At 36.8% G+C, this 24081-nt stretch overlaps 3 protein-coding genes across 6 annotated transcripts; 2 read left to right on the top strand and 1 right to left on the bottom strand.

Annotated features, from left to right (window-relative positions):
- Nucleotides 1–1130: 1130 nt before the first annotated feature.
- LOC135620247 (transcription termination factor MTEF18, mitochondrial-like) lies at nt 1131–14939 on the top strand. Of its 2 annotated transcripts, XM_065123066.1 has the most exons (3): nt 1131–1347; nt 10358–12525; nt 14561–14939. In XM_065123066.1, the coding sequence occupies exon 2, from the start codon at nt 10663–10665 to the stop codon at nt 12523–12525; it is 1863 nt and encodes a 620-aa protein (XP_064979138.1). In that variant the 5' UTR covers nt 1131–1347; nt 10358–10662; the 3' UTR covers nt 14561–14939. The 2 variants fall into 2 exon arrangements, with proteins under 2 accessions (XP_064979138.1, XP_064979132.1); XM_065123060.1 differs by lacking the exon at nt 14561–14939 and having other exon boundaries at nt 10358–12675.
- LOC135586988 (putative wall-associated receptor kinase-like 16) lies at nt 1733–5001 on the bottom strand. The gene is made up of 3 exons (XM_065123051.1): nt 4100–5001; nt 3845–4009; nt 1733–3161 (listed from the first exon to the last, which is right to left on the bottom strand). Exons 1-3 carry the CDS (start codon nt 4992–4994, stop codon nt 1975–1977), a joined length of 2247 nt encoding a protein of 748 aa, XP_064979123.1. The 5' UTR covers nt 4995–5001; the 3' UTR covers nt 1733–1974.
- Nucleotides 14940–15961: 1022 nt separating the features above from the next.
- Nucleotides 15962–18521, top strand: LOC103977902 (uncharacterized). 3 transcript variants are annotated; one of them, XM_009393558.3, is made up of 2 exons: nt 15962–17278; nt 17725–18517. In XM_009393558.3, exon 2 carries the CDS (start codon nt 17769–17771, stop codon nt 18183–18185), a length of 417 nt encoding a protein of 138 aa, XP_009391833.2. In that variant the 5' UTR covers nt 15962–17278; nt 17725–17768; the 3' UTR covers nt 18186–18517. The 3 variants fall into 3 exon arrangements, with proteins under 3 accessions (XP_009391833.2, XP_009391834.2, XP_018678744.2); XM_009393559.3 differs by having other exon boundaries at nt 17272–17410; nt 17725–18521; XM_018823199.2 differs by lacking the exon at nt 15962–17278 and adding an exon at nt 17285–17619 and having other exon boundaries at nt 17725–18521.
- Nucleotides 18522–24081: the final 5560 nt, after the last annotated feature.

Genomic DNA, 24081 nt, shown 5'->3' with positions numbered 1-24081 from the left:
CAAAGATGTAGGCACAACTATCTCTACATAGTTTTTTTTTCCCTATAAAGGGGGGATAGCAATCAAGACCTAATCATGAAAAAATAATTTTACTCTTATCAAAATTATTTAGTTTTTTATTAACCAACTGAGATTTCTTCTCAAGTCGGTTTAAGTTCGATCCTAGTTTCTTTCGACTTTGAATATATCAACCCTATAAAACTAAGTCGGGAGTGTTCTCAACCAATGTTCATCTAATGTTTAAGTTAGTTAGCTTATGATTTAAACAATTCAGATCAGCTCTTAAATAAAATTTTAATTTATAGGACAAGGTACTTGGGGAATCCCTTTTATAATGAGCTATAAGGATACTCTCAAGATTATCAATAATTATGGAGAGTAATTATGCATTCGTTGCTCTTAGGCTTAATTACAATCTTAGCATTGTTTGGCACACTGAATTTGGAAGGCAATTACAATTGATTTGATTTGGTTATAGTTAATCAAGGGGTCGATCGTATGTCGATCACAACGTCCTCATGATGTTCATGTGTCAAACACATGTTAACAACTTGTTGGATATGGGTTGATAGTGTGTCAATCCCATAGCGTCCTCGTGGTGCCAAGGTGTTAGACTTGTGTTAGTCATGTAATGCTCTCTGTTGATTGCCGTCCTGGAGTTTATGCTCATCGTCAATTATTATCCCCTAGTTTATACTACACTTATGGCTTCTTTGATACTATCCTTTCAAGAGGAAGGGAAAAAAAATTAATAATAATTTGACGATGAAGATAAAGAGAGAAGAAGAAAAAAGAAAAGAAAGAAACATAGGAATGTCCTTTAAAACGTATAGTTCAAAGATATAATAAATAATAAATAATATTTTAAAAAAATAAATAATAATCTACTGTTTTAAATCGTTTCCGCCTCAAGTCCCACCCACCCGCCGACCCAACCAATTGCTATCCGTAACTGCTTCAGAAACAATACAACAGAACGAACAAACTCAGTCACGGCCTTCAACAGAGCTCGAGTTGAGGTGGACCGACTCAACCTCTCCAATCTCCAACAGATTGATAAAGACCATGGACTTCTTTACTTGGAATTATAAGCTTTATATATACACATCGACCACCATAAACACACTTCTCTGTTTCCATTTCACGATGCAGTTGCTACCACAAGGCCTTTTCCTAGTCCTCCCTCTCTCTCTTCCCTCGACTCCCTATTGCCCTCGCCGCCCTTCCCTCAAATCTCTTCCCTCTCATCGGCTTACAGTTTCGAATCGTGGCACAAACGTGAAGCCAAGAGCCATCGGATGCTGCCACTTCTACACAGCGAGGTGCACATGCCGGCTACAGCTTATGGTAAGAAAACCTAACATTATTAGTAATTTCTTAATCATGGCCAATTGCTTGTGTTACAATTCTATACCTAGATGGATGAGCATTGTTTTTTGCTATCTAATAGTCTTCTTTTCCAAGGATTTAGGAGATATATATGTACACTGTGATTAACAAATCATCAACCTAACTTTTGGCTAGGAGAAAGGGAAAGGGGATTCTACATCACTCATGGAGTCTAATTTTGTCACTTTACTTTCAATAGCTGAATCTAGAATCAACGTGTTAGATATAGTTATAGTGATAGAAACTCAACAATTTGTAGGTTTTTTGATTGAGAATGGTTGACATGATATTGTTCATCCATTCCTTGTTAATGAACAATCAATCATGGTTGGAAGTAGGGTAATAAAGACAAGAATATTATCATTCTGGTGTAGAGATTTATTTCACAAAGTTTTCCAATAATAGTAGTCTAGAGAATCATTTATTACATACAACATTATTCAGTAGCAGTAGGGAAAGAAATATTCCTCCCTTTCGCACTCACTCACATAAACATACAATCACAGGCACACTTATGACCAGTGTTTATTTAAGATGCACTCTAAGGAACACACAAAAAAAAAAAGAACGAGGGGTTCTGTAAATTTACCTTCCAGATTCGATGTTTGATGCCAGTCTTTTCTCAGAATTGTAGCAGGTAGTTGTTTCTGTCCCATGATAATTTATTCCGTGATCATTTGATGATTCACCAAGCAAGCTCTCAACCTCCTCAGTGTTGTTTGGTACCCATGGATGCTGCATGACTTTTCTCAATTTGCCTAGCTCTTCCACCACTTCTTTCATTGTTGGCCTTTCTTCTCCCTTAATGTCCAAGCATTGTCTTGCAAGCTCGCTAATTTCTTGTATCAGTTCCATATCCCCTTCATTTTTCACCTGGTTGTCCAAGACATCAAGAAGGCGGTTCTCCTTCATGGCCAACATGAAACTTGCTGCGAGGCTCCTCTCTTCTTCAGATCCTTTGAAAGAAACCGCCTTCTTACCGGTCAGCAGCTCTAGTAGAACTACACCAAAACTATAAACGTCACTTTTATCTGTTAATTGGCATGTTTGGAGGTACTCAGGATCTAAGTAACCATAAGTCCCTTGCACCAGGGTAGCAATCTGATCCTCATCCTGCGGCACTAGCTTTGAAGCGCCAAAATCAGAAACTTTTGCCATGTAATTTTCATCTAAAAGTATGTTAGAGGACTTCACATCTCCATGAATGATTGGAGGTGAAGCTGATGAATGCAAATAGGCCAGAGCATCAGCTGACTCATAAGCAATTTGTAGGCGGGCACCCAAGGAAATGGGATATGTATTCTTATTCTCATGGACAAATTGAAACAGGGTCCCATTGGGAACGAACTCATAGACTAGGATTGGGACCTCCACTTCCAGACAACAACCCAACAGCTTAACTATGTTCTTGTGGTTGATCTGTGATAGAATGAACATTTCCTTTCCAAATTCATTTTTGCTGGTCTCATTTATAAATTTAGGTTTCTTAATGGCAACAATGCGGTCATCCTCCAAAACTCCTTTGTAAACTGTTCCATGTCCTCCCCTCCCAAGGACTTGGTTGTCACCAAACTTATTGGTCGCCTTCTCTAATTCTTTGCTCGTGAATATCTTGAATGCATGACCTTGTTTTTCTTTGATCTCTTCCATCAAAATCCAATCTCCGTGCTCCTTAAAATATCTTTCTTTAACTTTGGCAAATTTTCTTCTTTCATAAATCATATAGATGCACATACTACATAATGATAGAAAGGCTATACTGCTGGAGGTGCCTGCATATCAATGAATATGTAATTATTAAGTTCTCGGGCCAGATAAAACCAACAAAGAGAAATGAAAATTATGTGTTTCATAGATAACCTTTGGGTTTAATGGTTATTAAAAATAGAAGGCAAGACATGAAGTTATTTGTGCTTGTTTGTACTTCTGCAATTTATCCAGGGCCTATTTTGAAAGCATATTCAGAGACAAGAATTATAGATCTCCAGGATATATCTTATAGAATATCTCCACTCAGTTTGGACATTATTGGGGGAAAAAAATAAATCACACAACCCCTAGACTGCAGAAAGAGATATTTTGTTGTTTGAAGGAATTTGCCACTACCTCATTATATGAGAACAATGGCAAAGTTCTCAATTCATTGGACCAAGGACCTTTTAGGAGAGATCTGCATGGAGACTAGCAGTCATAAGAAGTTCACATAGGCCGCAGAAGTTAACAAGACTATCTCCTATTGTCATTTCTGAATTAAATGCATTGCTGATTGTTCATGGCAAAAATACCTTCTTGAATGGATCAGAACAAGATGCCTAACCTAAATTGCAGATAGTAGAAGGATTTGAAGGAATAAAAAGTGAAGGGAAATGGATGATTTGAAGGAATAGGCATCAGATATGGCAAGATATTCGTTGGACAAAACAAATTAGAATCATGGTGGAAGAGGGACTCTCACCTAGAATCGCTTTTGCTGCCAAGGGAAGTTTCCGGTTTGATGTGCAAGTTCCAGCGAAGGGGTTGCCATGTGTGCCCGGTGGGCAGGAACAATTGTAGCTACCATTCGTGTTCTGGCAGATGCCTTGGCACGGATATTGATCTTTATCAACACATTCATCGATGTCTACAAATGGAGTGTGATTGCAATATCAGATCCAACCATGAAAAGTCAAATGGAACTCAGAAAGAGAGGAGAGTGGGATAAGCAATAGACCTTTGCATCCATCAAGGAGATAGGGGTTCCCTTGGTAGCCACTTAAACAATAACAAAGATATCCAGGACCATTGGAGGAGTCGAAACACTCACTGTTTGCACTTCTGCAAGCATAAGAGGTTTTGTTGAGCTTTGCTGCCTGACATGTCTCATTTCCGATTGCCCAATCCACCACCATCGGCACCCTGCTATTGCTGTAGTTCCAGAATTGATAGGTAGTGATGTAAGACGTGCGAAACCTAAACCAATCTGCCTCCAGCAGCACAGCATAGCTGCAAGGGCTGAAGTTCCAAACCTGCAAGTTGTTGAATTTTTCATCAAACGAGACCTTGTAGTATGTAAGGTTCTTTGGGATGGAGGTTTGGCAGCAGCCGATGCCTGAACACGAGCCATTTACTAGGCTCAGCTCGTTCTGGCACATGGACACACAACCACTCTGGTAGTTGGTTCGGAAGCTTTGGATATAGGCAAGCGTGTTGCAGCCGATGACCGTGAACATGTTGTGGACATCGGAGAATCTATATGGTGTGTTATCCAAATTCAGAATCCAGTCATTGTACGTACTGGACCTGTTGCTCGCATGATAACACTGCTGCGATATGTGGTTCAACATGCGTGCTTGGCCCAGCTGCAACGAGATGTCGATGATCTCGACATTGAAGAAGAAAGGTTTCCTGACACCTGCATCAGTCATGTTGCAAGTCAGTGCAAAGCCTTCCATGGAGCAGTTGGGGCCGATACCGAATGGGTAGGGGATTTCAACATCCCCGCATTTTTCTGGGCAACCGCCTCTCAGTGAGGCTGCAGATGCCGCTGCACCTGTCAGATGCGGCAACAGCAGCAGTAGAATAGTGGAAAGAAGCTGAAACAGCCGATGAACCAAAACAGCTTCCATTTTGATTCTTCCCGAGTCGCCGAGGCTCTCAGGATAGAAGCCGATGAACCAGCACCACTTTAAGGAAGTGAAGCTTTTGTCTTCGTTGACCGACTTAGAGACCCTGCTGCCTTCCTTGTCAGTCAATCATGAAAGATGCTTTGGTTGACTCAGTCATCCCAAAAATTGTGGGTTCCGATACGAAAATGACTCTGGTTTTTCGGAAAATGCATCATATTCTGACTTTATATTCTTGACTTGGGTCAACCGATGGCATATGCATCCAGAGGTGACCTCTCCTACCACCTGTACAATCCCCAGTCTCGAGCCAAGTCAGCAAGAAATAGCGCTCGGTTTCTCAAACGATGATGCAGTCCTATGCAACATCAGAAATAAAAAGTTTTCTTGGTGAGGGCCGATTCTTTTTTCCGTCCTCTCTATGACGTCAATTTCCAATCTATGATGTCTCGATCTGTGACCAGGCAGCTTCTATGGCTGATAGACTTCTCCATGACAGTATAGATGCTTTGATTGACTTGGAGACCGCAAAAGCTTTCATAGTGAAAGAAGAAGTAGCGATTGATGTATGATGACCACATATCCTGTCGATAGTCGAGCAATTCTTTTTCCAACAACCAGCTGTTATTCCTGTAAAAGTCGGTAGATTCTTGCTTTCATGTCCTCAGCTTCTTTCTTAGCATATTGTTTGTCGCTACATGACTTCTGGGTCTTTCTCAGGGTCGTCTGTTACTGTTGTATGTTTCTGTTTTGACTTTTAATTTGCTTTCTCCCCTCGTTATAGCCATAAATTTGTTTGTTGGCGTATCCTCAATGAGCCCAAAATTATATATTAGCATAATTATTGCAATTCTTTTCAGAAATAGCATAAGTAAGATGATGTATAGTCTGCAAAAGTTGCATATGATCATATTATCCCCTCCTGATCCGATTGTAAAATTGGCTGACTAATGAAACCAATAAATTTATTAAAAATAAGATGGCTGTACTCAAGTGAATCGTTATAAAAGCATGCTAATCAAGATTTAATTTATCAACTATGAATATGAAACTAAAATAGGGATATTAACTTCATTTAATTCTTCATCGACTTTTGATGTGGGATTAAATTGAGTTTTTACGATCTCTTACAATTAGGGGTTTGTCATCCTTGTCGGTGTCTAACATTGATTAGAATTAATCTATGCATGTAAGGACTAGAGTTACTGGCAATAATGTTTTCATCAAACTCTTGTAAGTTAATTCAAATATTTATGTTCTATTGATGTGGTACTATAGACTAGAGTATTACAAGCTCATGTGATTGTATTAACTCTTTTCTACTAAGCTCTTATTATGTCTAATATTAGATTGGACTTGATATCATTTCTCATGTGACATAATAAGATAATTAAATTAGCTGACACCCTTAAATATATACATACTATAAGTATAATATTTTAAATTTTATATCAAATATATAATCTAATTGTTATATTCGATCTCACAGATGAACCAGTGAACCAAACAAAAGAAAAATCAAATAAAATGTAGATCAAAATGATACCTAGAGAATCGTAATATAAAAAATTACACAAAAGATGATGATTGAAGACATAATATATTATATTAATTATATAATTATATATTAGTTATATAATTATATGTAATTAATTTTTAATATTTATATATCTAATTAAAATTTTAATATAATATATAATTATTATAATTAAGTAATTATATTATTTATTTATTATTTTAATATATATATATATATATATAAATTATTTTGATATAAATTTTTATTTTTTTAATTTGCCTATGCTACATTGTAAGATTACGTTTGGAAGTTATAGAATAAGATATTTATTGTTAATTGTCTTATGATGAGGATTTTAAAATATGACATATATGACATGTATGTTCATTTTATATGTATAAATCTTAAACATATTATGTTATTATTTTCTATTGGTTAGATAATATAAATATATACAAACATAAAAAAATATATATTAATATTACATTTTACACATGTAAGCCATGTTAGTTCAGAACCCATACATTAATTTTATATTTTGCACTTTCAAACTAAATTCAATAGTGTCAGATTGACGAAAAAGAAAGAGAAAGTATTAGCAATGGTAAAAATGAAAACAAAATTTAAAATTCCTCACATTGTGAGGCATTTTAGAAATTTCTCAAATGCATAGTAGACAGCAAAATCAGCATCCAAGTCAAGAAATCAAATCGTGCCAAATATCAATGTTTGGATCTCTCTCTCTCTCTCTCTCTCTGTCCACACCTACGCGGTGATGGGTTTTCTATACGTAAATTTTGATATAGGCATGTTTATATTTAAGGAAATTCTATAACGTAATAAGTTTGTATGAAATTAATTGTCGCACTTTAAACCACAAGTGAACCATACTTGTATTCAATTCATAAAACTGAAGACCGATAGGACTTAACAAAGCACCATCTCATGTTGACATTTCAGATGCATTAAATAACTTAATACTAGCAGTCATTATTGTCATTGATTAATGAATTTCTAAAATCAACTTAGTTGCCACAAAAGTGAAGTTCATTGTATAAAAGAGGAGTAAGTAGATTGGAAACGAGTATCAGGAATTTCCATGATCATCATATGCCCTTTAGATTAAAAGACAATTTTATAACATAATTGTAACATCAAATATCATTTATGCATGTAAGCAATATGCAGTTGATGTTTCGCAATTCTACAAGATGGGACAACTATTGGTGAGTTGATGTGGTAATAAAGGCTTCTTTTACTCTTTATTTCAAGTCTATACCACCAGGATAATTGTCTTATACAAGAAAAGAATATCAATATTTATGTGGAGAGAACAGAAAGTGTGTTTTACAAAATTAAAAAAATAAAGACAAATCTAATCTATAATAAAGAGAGACTCCTTAAAATAACAAATTAGAACCACTCAATGTAGGCTATTTTGTCTTAAAATATTGTATTTTTCACCAGTGCTACATTGTCAAAAAGTAACTTTGTGTAGTTAAAGATAACATGTTGTGATCATGGATAAGACTCGTGATATTTAAACAATTTTTTCAAGTATCTTCTTATTCAGCTAATATAGTGTAGTTAAAGATAACTTTTCTTGTGCATTCAGTAGTTGGAAGTATTATTCTATTTAAGTGTGTTATGTTGACATGATCAATTATCAGGAATGTAAATTCAATATTTCTACACCATGAAAAGAAAATGTAAAGGCTAGTGGAACTATATTTTTTTATTAATGTGTTCTATATCTCCAGCTTTGTAAATAATTCTACTATGTAAATACTGTGGCTGTTTTCAAACTTAGGGAGTTAATTTTCCATGTTATCCGCTTACTGATAATGTTCAAGCTCTTCCAAATTTACAAAGAATTATGCTTGTGGCTTCGAATAAAAACATGACCCCATAAAAGGAGAGGAGAGAGACCATGTCTATTATATGTATGCTAAAAAACGACAACAAAAATAATTCTTCCATGTTTGCACACCTTTCTGAGATTTCTGACATGATCGCAGATCCTTGTCGAAAATAATTTAATTCTGATCCTTTTTTGTTCACTTCTCCTCTTAACACCCAGTAAAGCCAACCATGCAATGAACCATATCTTGAGTGTATCATCGAAAGATTTCCTTCTTTTCTTGCTTTCACGTTTCTCCCTTCCTTTCTTCATTGATCATCTTGGATCCAATATCCTTATATAATTAAAGCCATCCAATGAAATCCTTTCTACATCCAAGGAAACCCCATCGGCCACTCTTAGTGACTCATTAATCTCACCTCCCTACTAAGGCATGTTCACCGCTTCAGAGAAGAGTAATGTTTCCAGCGTTCCAAGTGATTTTTCCTCTCATCCTATTGACCTGTTCGCTCAACCTCCCATGGAGAATCAACAATCATCTGTACAGCATTCCAAAACCTCTGATGAAACACCCCCAACAACGATTGAATCTTTCATGTTCCCCCCCACTCCAAATAACCTAACTTCAGTTGGTACCAATTTTGAATCTGGATCGATCGGACCCTTCATATACCGAATGCCTAGTGTCGAAGATCCTGCTAGCTTGTCACTCCTTTTCCCAATTCCAAGCCCTAACCTTAGCACACCCACTGAGACACAACACAATGCTCCCAAATTTGGCACTCAAAGCTCTACTTTTGTGGCCCAAACATCAGACATGAAATACCTTGATCCAAATCTAGGTCATATAGACGATATTGGTAACCCTTATAATCCCACTTGGAGTAAGTCAATCCTGAATCCATTAGAAAATTTGGTGAAGGTCAAACGTGTTTACAAATGTGAGCCATGTCGTGTGTGGTTCCAGAGTGCGCAAGCCTTTGGGGGCCATATGAGCTATCATAGTAAGGTAAGGAAGGGAAAGGGTGTGATAGCAGTAGAATTAGACCCAGTGAAATCAAAGAAGACTAAGATTGAGCCACAGATCAAGTCAATGAACAACGAAACAGAGGCTAAGATGCACACACCAATGAAATCGAACGTTATTAAAGAATCCAAGGAAAGCATCTGTGAGGTCCTTAACAGGTACAACTACAAGAATGAAGGTGTTGAGCAAGAACCAATACATGATGATTTTGAAGAATTCCAGACCATAAATGATCCAATTTAAGCAACTGCACACGAGAAGAGTTCCACACCAATATGCCCTATGATTTGGAGTAACCATCACTACATGGATCTTACCTCTTCAAAGTTTAAATAACTAGTGTCATAAGTGCAGTGTATCAAAGAGTTCTCAAGTGCTTGTTCCTTACCAATATTTACATTAGTGTTGCTGTCTGTTTATATATAATGTAACTATGCTAGAGGAACTAGTTTTATTGTTGAGAATGTTTTCTAGTAGTTCTCAAGGACTTCTACTCTCTCATGTATCAATATCTTCTCAAAAAGAAATTATACAAGTGATTTTGCAAATCAAAAAGAATGTTTTCTAGTACTCTTAATTACTTCAAATAACAAAGTTCTTACCATGACATGATATGGAATTCTATGTTGCAAATGCAAAGTGTTAGAGTCTACATACTGTTTGTACAAAACTAAACGGAAAATGAAAACAGAAAAATACCACAGGGTTCTTCGTTCACAAAATACAACTAATTTCTAGTATGGGAAAACAAGGAGCTATGTTGTGGAGACCATTTTTTTGTTCTTTTTGGTTCATTGTTTGGCTAAGACAACCAAAAAGAAAGGAAAACAAAGAACAGAAATCAAGAAAAATGAAAACAAAGAACAGAAATCAAGAAAAATAGATTTTTTTTGTTTTTTGTTTTGGGCTTCTTTTCTAATGGTTTCGTTTGGGGACGTCTCTGCCTTCTTCCGAGTCAGGAAAGCGGTGGGGAAAATCCTATCTTTACGGCGAGATTGCGGGTTATCGAAACCCTAAACCGACAGGTTGATGACCGTTCAAGCAAGAGGGTCCCATCAAAGAGAGTGTATCTTGACCGTTGATTGAAGATTATGAAGGGGTTTAGCGGTTCAAAGCGTACCCCAAAGCCCTCTCTGGGGAGGAGGGCAAACGATGGCGGCGTCGGGGAAGATGCTCAGATTGCTTGGCTCCTGAGGTAACCCTTGTTTTGCTTGGCTTCTGAGCTCGATAGTTGCTTTCTTTCTCGATTGCTTCTGCAACCGCAATGGGACTCCTTGAATCATCAAGAACTATTCGTCGATTTCGTGTGGAGGGACTCCTTGAATCATCAAGAATCTATCTTGGATGTCTTACGACTTGGAAATCTACTACCAGCAGAGTTAGTGGTTCCCAGAAACGGCCCTTTGTCACGAAAAATCTACTTGGTTCTGCGAAAAATCTCATCTTTAGACATAACAGCACTTGTTCTTCCGTAAGACACTTATCTTTGGTCGAGTTCAGAGGTTTTTGCACCGATGTGGTTCCCAAAGAATCACAGACTATTAGTCAAAAGACTCTTGCCGTTGCGGAGGTCCAGGCTGCTCTTGTGGATTACCTTCATGGCACCAGAGGCATACTGTCTGATGATGCAGAGCACATCAGCAAGCACTGCCCAGTTTTTCTTGCCAAGCTCTTGAAGAAGGTAGAGAATGAAGATAATATTGGCAACGCGATGTCTCGATTCTTTCACTACCACCCCATCAATGAATTTGAGCCATTCTTTGAGAGCATTGGTCTGACATCAGATGAGATTAGCTCATTGCTTCCTCGGGATTTGATGTTCCTTTCTGATGATAAAAAATTGATTGAGAACTATAATGGTCTCTGCAATTATGGCATTGCCCATGGAAAGATTGGAAAAATATACAAAGAAGCTACTGAAGTTTTCAGGTGCCACTTCAGGGTTTTGGAGTCAAAGCTCGGGGCTTACGAAGGATTGGGCCTTAGTAAAAGTACCATTATTAAAGTAGTTGCTTCAAGTCCAATTCTTCTCATAGGGGGTGTCAATGATGAGTTCGTTAAGGTGCTAGAGGAGTTGGAGAATATTGGTATCCAGAGAGATTGGATCGGAGGTGTTCTTTCAGAAAAGAATGCATACAACTGGAGCCACATGCTTGTACTTTTACAGTTCTTTATAGAGCTGGGATTTACAAAAGAGGCGCTGGGGGACTTGATCCGAAGACATCCTGGTTTTATGCTGGATGGTTCAGGAAGTGCCATCTTTTTGCTGGTAGGATTGCTGCTGAAATCTGGTGGAACCAAAAAGAAGTTATTCAGTCTATTCTCACAATTCCCAAATGTACAATTTGGTATCTTTATGGGGAACTTGTGGCATGGAGTGATGTTTCTAGTTAAAATTGAAATGGAGACTGCAGATATTCACAAGATTTTGCTTAGTCACACGGAAATGCTTGGTTCTTGTCCTTTGAAGGCACCCGAAACCATTATTACTGAACTGCTTGTCCGTCCAAAGCAATTGTGTCAAATCATAAAGGAGGACCCAGATCAGTTAAAGAAATATGCATTGGGGATAAAGGTCAAACCCTTGAGGACAAAGGCCAAACCCATAGCGAAATCTAATGAGCATGAACAGTCACTTAGAGAAAAGAGAAAGTTCTTGGTGCATCTAGGGTTTATTGAGGACTCGAAAGAGATGGAGAAGGCACTCACACTGTGCCGTGGCAAGGGTGATGAACTCCAAGATCGTTATGACTTTTTGGTGAAATTGGGACTGGACCCGAATGACGTATCTAATATGATCAAAGTGTATCCGCATGTCCTAAATCAGAAGATAGATGTCCTAGAAAGCAAGATTTCTTTTCTTACAAATGATCTGGGTTATCCCGTAAGTTCACTAGTGGCATTCCCATCATATTTGTGTTACACTGTTCAGAGGGTGAGTTTAAGGTTGTCAATGTACAATTGGCTCAAGGGTAGAGGAAAGGTCAAGTGTAGACTAGCTCTAAGCAGCATCCTTGCATGTTCTGATAAGATATTTATGAAGCGGTTCGTAAATGTTGACCCTGAGGGTCCTAAAGTCTGGGAAGACCTAAAGAACTCATGCAAGCCTGCATTATCTTCAAGTTAGGTAATTCCTCCACTCTTATACTGCTTGTGTGCTTCTAAACTGATGTTGGTCTAAGATGCATATTATTATCATTTTTTTTCCTATGGAACATGTAAGGTAATTTTTTTCTACTTGAAGCGAAGAGCAGTGATGACAATTTTTTTGCTTTTACTTTGTGTACCACTCCATTTTCGCTAAAGCTATACTTAATTATCACTTCTGGTGGAATATTACGTGTTGTAGATAGCTAGTAGAGATTGTTGTGAAGTATGTGAAGATTTGCTTAACCACAAGTCCATCTTATGTGTCCATCTCTAGCTGTCACTAGTACATGAATGTGACGAGTAATAGTTTTAACTTGTATGAACACTTTAAAAGTGGCATGCATTGCTTATATAAATCACTACTTAAGAGACAACTTTTACTAGAACATTGAATGTGACAAGTAACAGAGAACAAAAAATTCTAGTTTTAACGTGTGAACAGATAGAAGTGACATGTATTGACTATATAAAGCAATACTGAAGATGGAGTACAAGGTAGATACTCAAACAATGAGATGCCATTCCGGATTTTTTGGTTTCACTGCATGCTTGTGAAGCACATATATTTAGAAGGTGAGGGATTGACAGTTTAGAGCAATGTGGATGACATGTTGGTTAAAATAAAGTATTGTTTTTCTAGGTAAAAATTATGTCACGTAGAGGAGGTTAAGACATCTAATCTAAATCATAATTTTTTAACATGAAAGATATTGTGGAAGATGAAACCTCATCAAATTGCGATTTGGCCAATGAGAATCAGAAAATAGAAGTGCAAAAATCTGAAAATGTTATTTAATTATAGCTGCAGTTAGAGATGAAACTGCTGTCAAAAATGTTTTTCTGACTGATAAAAATAGATGGCGTGACTCCTGTATTATTAATGGGAGCTCTGAATTCTGTGAAAAAGATGATATCTCTTGGAATTTTTGAGAAGATAAACTAATGCCTAGTCACCTTATGCTCTCAGATAAACTAATGATGATATCTCTTGAATTATGTGGCAATATGCGTTGTCCTGCAGATCTATGACCTACTAAAGAACATAGACTGGGATGGATTACTTCCTTGTGCTGTCACATTCTTTTCTTCTTTAAATTTGTAGTTTCATTCTATTTCTTGTCCACTGGAGAGGGGGATCTACCCACCCCTTCTCACCATCTTTCTGAAGAGGGACACAGACTGTGGTTCCATATGGCAAAACCAGTGTGTTTGTCCAAAAATTTCAGATAAACACCATCTTGTGGCATCAAAGACCCCACCAATCAAATATCTGTCTTTTAATATAATTTTTAACCTTTTAATATAGTTGAGCAGCAGTCCAGAACTAGTGATCCTCCTGCTTCCTCCATGATGCATGTTATACTGTGCCTTTTCTGGCACATAGGTTGACTCTATCTATCTAACATCTTGTCTACTGGAATGCAAAAAAATTCAATTGATGGTTGTGATGTGTATTGATTACTAATTTTCGCTATCGTTTTTTATTTTTATCTTAGCAGTCATTCAGTGATCCACAGTCCCTATTATGTATGCCACTTAAAGAGTATCTTTTCTTTTCTTTTACTTTTTCTTTTTCTTTTTCTTTTTAAGCAAATTTACTTGTTTTGGTTTTTCAGCTGTCTAATAAGTTGTGCATAAATTTGGTTACCTAATCACTCTTGGATTCATACAACACCCCCAGCGGAACTAGCAAAATGAAGATTCCTAGACAAAATGAAATTTAAGATTTTTTTGTTAATACTTTTTTTTCTTTTCCTTCATAGACAGACACTTTACTTTGTCCCACTTGATGGCGTGCTCTAACAAAGCTTAACCCATCAGGTTAAGGCACTGCAGCCCTGTTCTAAAGCCTTTGATTGGGCGACTCCATAGAACCTGGAATAACTTGGAACTCTAAATTTCCTTCTCTATTCCCTTCGTCTCATTCATCCAAGTGGCTGCCACTCCATTTTTTTTGCTACGTTCCCTTGCTGTATAATACATTTGATTCTCTGTTTTCGGCTCTTTTGCAGTTGATCTTTCAGATAACTTGGAATTCACCTAGTCAGATGCATCACATACATGGTTCTAATCCCAAGCATGTTTCTAAAAAGAAGATCTCTACCTCAATACAGAGACATATCATACTAACCTTTCTCAAAGAAATAAAGAGTAATCAACAGCACACTGATCGAAAGAAACTATGGTGGTAATAATTGTGTTTCTGCAATGCTCTGTGCTAATCTGTCACCAGAGTTAATGCTGCATGGATGCATTCAACACGGGGACGAGCAACGCATGCTTCACAAACATATTCAAGCTTTCTTAGTATAAAGGTATACGATAATTAGCAAAATATTTCTTAGTATCATATCATCTGTCACCCACACCAACTTCCATGAAATTTCATTTCAACTTCTCAATCAATGGCAGTAAATGCACATCAATATTGACTTATGCACTTTACATGAAAAATATTAGATTTCGTGTGCAATCAGGATATCACGGTTCATTGGCATTAGGCTTCTCCTCAAAGTGAGCGTCTAAAATGTCATGCACTGAATTATCATTTGAATTATTTGTATCACTTAATTATTTCCCATGATATGACCATTTACTATGTATATAACTTGTGATTATTCAGTTCACTGCTGGATCAGTGTCAACCTCATCAACAGTCATAAATATAACACTGTTGCATTTCCAACAAGGACATGGCCAACTCATCTGTAAATGCAAAGTCTATCAATTTTCATACTCCTTTTTCTACTTGGGCCCTCGATTTGTCTCCTTGTTGCATTCAACTTTACTCAATCATAATCGCGTTAATTAATTATAATTGTATCATTCAGGACCATAAAGACTAAAAAAACACACTATTATAAAAAATAAACATATATATATATATATGGATTGATTTTGATTGTTTTTCCACTCTATAGATTTGGTTGAGATGTATATGATAATCTATTTGAAAAAGTTTGTTGTTAATTACATAAGGCCTGCAGCTTGATTTGCTAAATTTACTATTGCTTTGTTGTTATCAGGATTTCATACTACAGGATGAATCAATGCATCACTCTCATTTTACTCTATATTGATATTTCTAAACTTTACCATAATCAAAGACTTGATGTCCTTTATTTTGTGTAAATCTCATAATTTACGCATATGGATTAGGATTACGTCGGATTGATAAGGATGTGAATGATATTTTTTTCTTAATAATTATGATTAGATGATAAAGAATCTAAAACATTAAGTTATCCAAATAGAATTCATTGTATGCTCAAGACACCTATACTAGGATCTACCGGGAGACGGGGATGAACGCAGATGATGCTGAGCTGCTCCACAGTGGCCCAGGGATGATGATGCATGCGTGCATGACATGGTAAACACCCATATGCAGCGCATCCCCCCGCTGCACCTATTCCGCATTTAAGAAACCCCCAGATTCACTGGGCCTACACTGCGTCATGCACAGTGTGACTGCCGACCCAGCGATCAGAGCCGTACGCCTAAGAACGTGGTGTGCAGGAGCACCGACTAGGCCACTGCAGGCCTCCCCCCAATCATTCGCCGATGCCTGTTGATCCGACCAGCCAAACGCACCCTCCGAACTGGAATCACGATGTGGCGGAGCTTCACATTTCTGCTGTCTCCACGAAACACATGACTCGGCTCACGAGTCCGATGGACTCCTTCCTCAAAGCTTTCGTGTACGCTCGGGAATCCGTGTCTTAGGGCCTAGCAAGAGCAGACCAGGCCAGTCTTGGAATTTGGGGTTGCCTTCACCTTCCTCCTTGTAGGACGCGAAAGCTTCTTGTAACTGCGTGCCCATGGGGCCTTGGTCTGGTACCGAGAACCAATAGGTTGCTCCCACCTCGCCTTGCCCGAGACAAAAAGGACGAGGCTGCGAAGCGACGATGCTGCTTCGGCCAGCCACCAGGGGCGGGGACGGGCGTTGTCTCCGTCGTCCCTGTCCCGCCCCGCGCAGCTGTACCTAAACGACTCGCCCGAGTCCAACAGAAGTCGATGGAGATGGTACCGCGGCATGGAGGAACAGCGAGAGATTCCCACCGGAAAAAAGCCCAGGAATACTCGCATGCTACATGTCAGAGGAATTGCCCGATCGAGGTCCCATGTACATGTCCTGAACGAATCACGCGATCGAACAATCGATGCATGTTTTGGCTCCTGGTAGTCACAAGCAGGTTCTGCTCTCATGAGATCACAAGCACAGGTGAAGAAAAAGGTCACTCACCAGCATGGAGAGAGAGTTGCAGCTCAACCAAGACTAGATTTCCAAAAGAATCCAAAGGAGTTTGATTATTCCCGGACTATGTTCCGTGTGTGTTGCTGCCCCCATCGACTCGCAGTGGGGTCATTTTGATAATTGCATCGAACATACTGATGATAGATTCTCTTGTTGTGACAAAGTAGATAATGAAATCTAACAGTGGGCTGCTTTGTTGTGTAGATTCTGCTCGTATATAGTAGCTCCTCCACACACTCTCCTCTTCTACCGGTCTCTTCTCTCATCTATTAGCCTTTCCTGTGGCTCGCCTCCTCTTTGAGATTCACATTCCCTGTTCCGTCAAATTTGACTCGAGTTTCCGTTCAAGAATCACTCTTTAGTCATCAAACTCCCGACTTTATGCTGACCGAGTGAGAAAGATGCGTCCTTTCTTATTTACTCATGGTGATGGCAGAGGCTGCTACCGGTGAAGAGCTGAAGCTCGTAGGAGGTCAGTTTCAAGAGCTTCTCACGGCCGATAAACCTCAATTTCATCTCTTCCGGGCATCCGAATTATAAAGATTGTTTCTTTCTCCTTACGTTTGACGTTAGACGAAATCGTCTCGGTTTCCTCGAATCAATGGTGTGCTCCGATCTCAGCTTTTACAGACAAAACAGATCACGGGAACCTCCGATGCTAAAAATTTCAAATATTTATGTAGAGTCGATCGCTATTTTTTGGGCTTCTTTGCTTGATCTGACTTCTGTAAGCCGTTCTGGTAATCGCTGGTTTTTATCCCGATGTCCTTGTTCTTGGTTTCTTGCTGGAAATTGTATCAAAACATGTTGAAGGTATATGAAGGGCGCAATTTGGATGTCTATACCGACGACAATAGAATTCTCCAGTAGCTAGCTGATTGCCTCCTTAATATTTTCTCTTCCTTCTCTCTTTTGCAGTACAAATGATCATCTGAGCTGTTTCGATTACCGGTTTCGGTTTAATGGGTAGAGGCAAAGGAAAGGGGAAGAAATTGGCCTTGGCCACTAGCAATGAGGATCGAGGGAGTGGTGATGAAGAGGCGATTCCTGCATACAAGAGGAGAGGAAGGCCTCGGAGACGTTTGAAGGATGACATCGATGAAGACGTCACCGAAAAGATCGAGGATGGAGAAGATGATGTGAAGCACACTTCTGCGCCAAGCAAAGATCCCAAGGTCTCCACGGTGGTGAACGGAAAGAAGAGGAAGAGACACGGCAAGGCAAAAGACAACCTTGCCTTGATCTTGGAGGAAAACTTCGGAGCTGCATCCAAATCCAAGAACGATGATGTGACTGGGTCTAATGGTTTCCGGCATACCGGGAGCCGGCGGAAGAGCAAGCCACGTCGGGCTGCTGAAGCTGGAGTTGAGTGCAAGTGAGACTAATGGTTTCATCCTATGCTTCTCCCCTTCCTTCCGTTGCCAAACATTGTCGATGGCTGAGAACCTCACTTGGTGGATCACTTCTCTTGTTCTTGTGCCGATCTTTGTTACGGTCCAACTCTTATCTCGTTGATGAATTCACCAGAGGCCAGAGAGTAGACATATCATGTAATTTTCTATTAGCACAGAGCTGGTAAGAAGACATTAGCTTAGCTTCTCCTTGCTGAGTGTTCTGAACATCAAAAAAAGGTTTTCTTGATATCCATTTTGTTGCCTCTCTGTTCTTCTATCATGAATCGTGTCAACATTTTTTGGGATGCTTCTCATCTTCCAGGTTTAATTACATGACATTCTCTGCCATTGCTTGATCGTATGATGTCATATGTGGGACTTCAGATGCCAGCTTTTGCCCCCATCTGTTTCTGATGTGATTCAACTTAATTGCTGGAAATTTTGGTTGCTGTCATTCAGATTTGTAATGGGATACGTCTGCCATTGTATGTTTGTATTGTTTTGGCAGTGGAATTTGCATTAAAGATGGATGCCTTGCGTACTCATATGCCATTTCCTGCTTGTTGTGTCAGATTGTACTGCTATGAGTACATGGTTTGGTGTGTCTTTCGCATGCTTCTGTCTTGTACAATACTCTCTGTATTGCCTGATGGTCACACTCGATCCATGACAAGTCTTCTCATGCAGTGTCATTTAGTTGCAAGTCAATATTGGGTAGATGAGTTATCCTACCTCAAGGAGTAGATGGCATCCTAAACTAATGTTTCTACTGCTTCAGATGATAGAACAATGTAAGATCAAAAGTAATTGTCTAAATGAAGAAAAACCTCTGCTTGTTTTACCTCAAATTTGTACATTTATTTCATTCATATATGATATGTGGTAGGAGGCTATTGCTTAACTGTTCTTATCATGATAATTGAAAATAAAAATTAAACTTTATTAATTCTTGTAATTAACCTGATGCTAAAATAATTTTATTTTTTATGAAAAAAAATTTATTTTATTAATTTAGTAATGTCGAATCAGAGTTCGAGAATAAATTAGGATAAAATTATGTACAACAAAAAAATAATAATAAATTATGAGCAACTAATATGATGTTATAAGATTTGGGACTAGCTTTAAAAGATCATAAAATATCATATGCATAGAAACTTATTCACAGAGATAATTCTATCTTTAGCAGTCTTGTCATGCAAGATGCTGCTAAGAATCTATTGGACCAGAATGAAAAAATAAAATAAGATTGGATCTCATTGCCTAATACTTTGAGATCTTACCATTAATGAGATGGGACTTGTAAAAGAGAGGAAATATAAGCTGAGACCCACTTAACAAATTGAAGAGAAAAAATTATTTTGTTCATAGCCTTCTCGATAACCACCCAATAAATCTTATCACAGGATCTCTCAAATTTGATAAGAATCAATAGGTATTTTCTTTTAGATTTGAGCATTGTGTACGTTAACTTTGTGACAATAAGTATATTATCATTGATATTATATTTTGACACAAAAGTGGATTGTTCTTGATCAACCTATCCTTAAGATGACCTTTAATCCTATTGACCGAGGACTTTAGTCAAGAGCTTGAATATTACATTACAAAAAGCAAAGAGTCGATAATCTCTCGCTCTAGAGCTATTAGGTTTCTTAGAGGTAAACACCAAAAATATATTACCCCAACTAGAAGGGAGATAGGTCACGAATATTATCTTGCTTTACAGAACTCAATAGTGAATAAATTAGGGCTTGGCTTTTCCCAAGCCCATTTGATTTAGGATGCTATAATTTTTTATTAAAAGAAAAATAATTATAAGAGAAGAGTATTTTTTACTAGCAATACGACGAAAAGGATGAGAATCCCTCCGGTTCAACTGAACCAATGCCCTATCAAATATCTTCAAATCTTTCTACCATTGTATTATAATCTAAAATGATATAATTAATAGTATTACGTGTCCTTCTATAGTTGATAAATATGTGAAAAAACTTGTCACCTTCCTCAACCCATTAAAATTTGACTTTAGACCATCAATTATGATACAATTAGTGATTGAAAGCAATGACATTGTTATGTAAGCTAATCAAAGCTTTGTCCTCAACCTTAGAAAGACCCATGCACCTATCTTTAGATTCAAGCAAATCAATTTCTATGTAAATATCTCTAACCTTAGTCTCAAGGCTACTTAATCTTCTTCTTCTATTATCTTTGCCATTGTTTCTATTTATAATAACTTTTACATTGATATTACAAGACAAATTATTTATCCTTCAATCTTTCTGAATCTATTGGTTAATATTTTGAAAAACTATTATATATAGACGCTCCTCCTATACCATCTATACCTTCATTAGACCCATTGGATAAAACAACAAAGTGAACCATTGCAGCTCGATGCCCTACTCTTAGAATCTTTCTCTTGTGAACGAACTTCCCTTATTTCCATTAGTTTATCAAGTAGATATTAGCTCGATGCCCTACTCTTTTACGAGAAAAGTATAAACTTAGAATATTTTCATAGACGATGGATTGAAAAAATCTAGTAAAATCGTTCTTAATCCACACTCGGAAGAGTATCTCGATATAATTTTCGCTTGTGTTGTCTAATTTAAGAGGTTCACCCACTAGTTTAGTAAGTTTGTAAAGATGTTTGGGCATAATATTTTCACTGATCTTCTAGAAAGCTATAGCCTCAGCCTTCCATCATCCTCTCACACAAGACTCAAAAATTCTTCCAAACGTCAAAGCTTGCCCATGTACAAAACAAGGTCCCATCAAATTACTAAACTAAATCCCATCAAATTAAGATAAATTTATGATTGTGTCATGTGATACTAATATATTAAAGCTGCTCCACAATCTACCATCTACATCATGCTTGAAAAAGCTTGTTGCTAAGATCGTTTGACAGCTCCAAGTATAAACCATAATCCATCTTCCCTTTGAGACCATTTCTTGTTCTCTTGAGGTGAAAGAACCATTTATAACCTGCAATGTATCTAAGTTCTAAATGTTGCTTCTCTGGAATTTTGATTTACTTGAGTGAAAGTTCTGTACCAATATGTTCAGTATTTTCAAGTGAAAGTTTGTTGGGGGAAGAGATGCTGCATTCATTGAAGAAACATAGTGCAGTGGGACTTTGCCTACATTCTCTTTTCGTATTCAACTATTGACATGAATCAAGATTTTGGCTTCTAATATGGGAGGAGCCAAGAAATTGTGGAGAAGAATCAGTTGGGTAGATGGAAAATTTCATGGAGTATAAGTGATTTATTTTTGTATGGAGCAAACTGTTTGAACCACCATTATACATATAAAAAAATGGTATATAAAATTACCTTATAGTGAAATTTTAGTGCAAAAGATAGAAATCACTCTCCTCAACTACAAGTCCACATATGCAATTTTGATCTTAGATTTTTTGTTTCACAAACGTAGTTAGGATTAGTTCTGAACACATGACTTTTGGCACTCTCTCACCTTAAATTTTTGTCACTGTCATTAAAACTTAGGTTGTTAGATGAGATATAATTTATTAATCTATATTCGCAATACTTCTCATGCATAAGTGATAATATGGCTCGACCTAATATATGAAAATTATTTATATTTTTTAAGCATAGTTTGGATAATGATCAATTAAACATAATTATCAAAGTATCAAAACAAGTTATAAGTTTAAACATTGTATTTGTCACTTTATATTCTGTATAGTTTTTAATTAAAAATATTCATGCAAAGTTCTATTTCTATTCGGACTTACACCGGATACTCAAGCCTAATTTGACTCGTATGTTAAAAGGAACATTAGGACTTACACAACTTAGATCTTTTGGTAATCAAATCAAAATATTTAACATGACAAACAATGTTCTGTTATATGAGTATATGGTTCTCTGATTTGGATGATGATTCGGATCTCATCGTGACCCTTTCTTGAGAATGCTATAAGTTTATTATGAGTGAAAATACTGAATCCTTGCACTAGGGTTGTGCTTAACAAAGCTCCTTCTATGTTTAAGTTAGCAATAATATTCAGAAGATTTAAATTATATTGAATCTTAAGAGAGATTGAATAGATCAAACATGAGTTCCTTATTCTTACGAGTTTATATAATAAGATAGATGACTATGAGAATTAGGAGAGTATCCATGAGAATTAGAGTTAGAGTTGGAGATTCAAAGTAATAATCTGAGTTATCAATACATTACTATGTGTTTAATTGTGTACTAAATTCAAATATCTCAAAGTTATTTAATAATTTTTCTGTCAATTCAAACATTCTTTAATATGGTGCCAATGTATCACCCATATATTGTTGAGGTAACGATCATATATTATTGAGGTGTTGACAACCTACCAAGTATTATTTTCTCATATCATTTGCCTCTCATCATGCCTTGGCAATGCGGAGTAGTGTCGGAGTATAAGGTGATTTTTTTGGGCTATGGATCTTACATAAAATAAAGAGTTTACAATTTAACACAAATCTATCTAGGTAATTTGAGTGGTGCTCTGGTCCAATTCGCCTATATCACTTCGAACTATTTCAATCACTTTGCAATTGAAGGGTAGTGCTTTCGATTGTTTCAATCGAGTTATTATCGAAAATAACCCTTTTAGTCGATTTGGTCATTGTCATTGAAGGTAGTGCCTCGGGCCATTTCGATTATGTTATCATTTAGGTAACACTTCATGGCATTATTGATCATGCTATTATTAATAGTAGCTTTGGGTCATTACGATCATAATGATAATGGTAATACTTTGGGTCATTTTGATTGCATTGTCATTAAAGGCATCACTTTGAGTTATTTGGAATGCATTATCATTAAAAGTAGTATTTCGGGCTATTTCGATCATACTATCATCAAAGATAATACTTTAGGTTGATTCGATCATACTATTGTCGAAGGTAGCGCTTTAGATCATTTTGATCATACTAGTGTTTTGAGTTGTTTTAATTGTGTTGTTATCAAATATAGTACTTTGGGCCATTTCGATCGTGATATTAAGGTTTGGGTTATTTCAATTGCGTTATTATTAAAGGTAGTTTCTCTTATGGAGCTAACTTATTAGGTCTGATCCTCGTATCTTAGACATCTTATATTTTTTGTCGTTTGTGGATAGTGGTTATGTATCGATTTTGCTAAGGAGTCTGATCGACACATGCAATCTATCTTTGTCGCCTTGATTTTCTATAGATGTATCATATATGTAGTTTTGTCGTATGTGATCAAGATCGAAATCGCTTTCCTCAAGTACGGCTCAATATTGATGTTATAATTTTTTTCATAAATGTAGTTAGGTTAAGTTTTAAACATATGACTTTTTACTCTTAATCTATATTCTTAATACTTGTACAGTATGAGAGGGTAAACATTGCTCGGTAAACATGACTCGATCCGATGTATGAAAATTAAATAAAATTTTTTAAGCATAATTTTAAAATAATTATCACAGTGTCAAAGCAAATTATAAGTTTAAATCTTGTATTTGCCCTTTTATATTTTACATAATTTTAAATTAAAAATATATATATGCAATATTTAATTTTTATTCAGATTTACACCGTACACTTGCCTTTAGTTTTATACATCATCAAACCTAATCTAGCTGGTCTTGTATGTGAGAAGGAATATTAGATCTTAATATGACTTACACAACTTGATCTTTTGAATTTTATAGTAACCAAATGAACATATTTATCATGTATCTACCCACTCTTAGCCTAATTAGATTTGTCGAGTGAAAGAAGAAAATATTAAAAGTTTAAGAAAAAGATAAAGCATGGGGATAGAAATACGATTCGATGAGATAATTGATCCATTAATTTTATTAATTATAAAATTAATAATAGTATATCTAAAGTTG

The sequence above is a fragment of the Musa acuminata genome, chromosome BXJ1-3 (genome assembly GCF_036884655.1).
Source record: "Musa acuminata AAA Group cultivar baxijiao chromosome BXJ1-3, Cavendish_Baxijiao_AAA, whole genome shotgun sequence".
Taxonomy (NCBI): Eukaryota; Viridiplantae; Streptophyta; class Magnoliopsida; order Zingiberales; family Musaceae; genus Musa; species Musa acuminata.
This window is presented reverse-complemented; position numbering and strand designations above follow the sequence as displayed.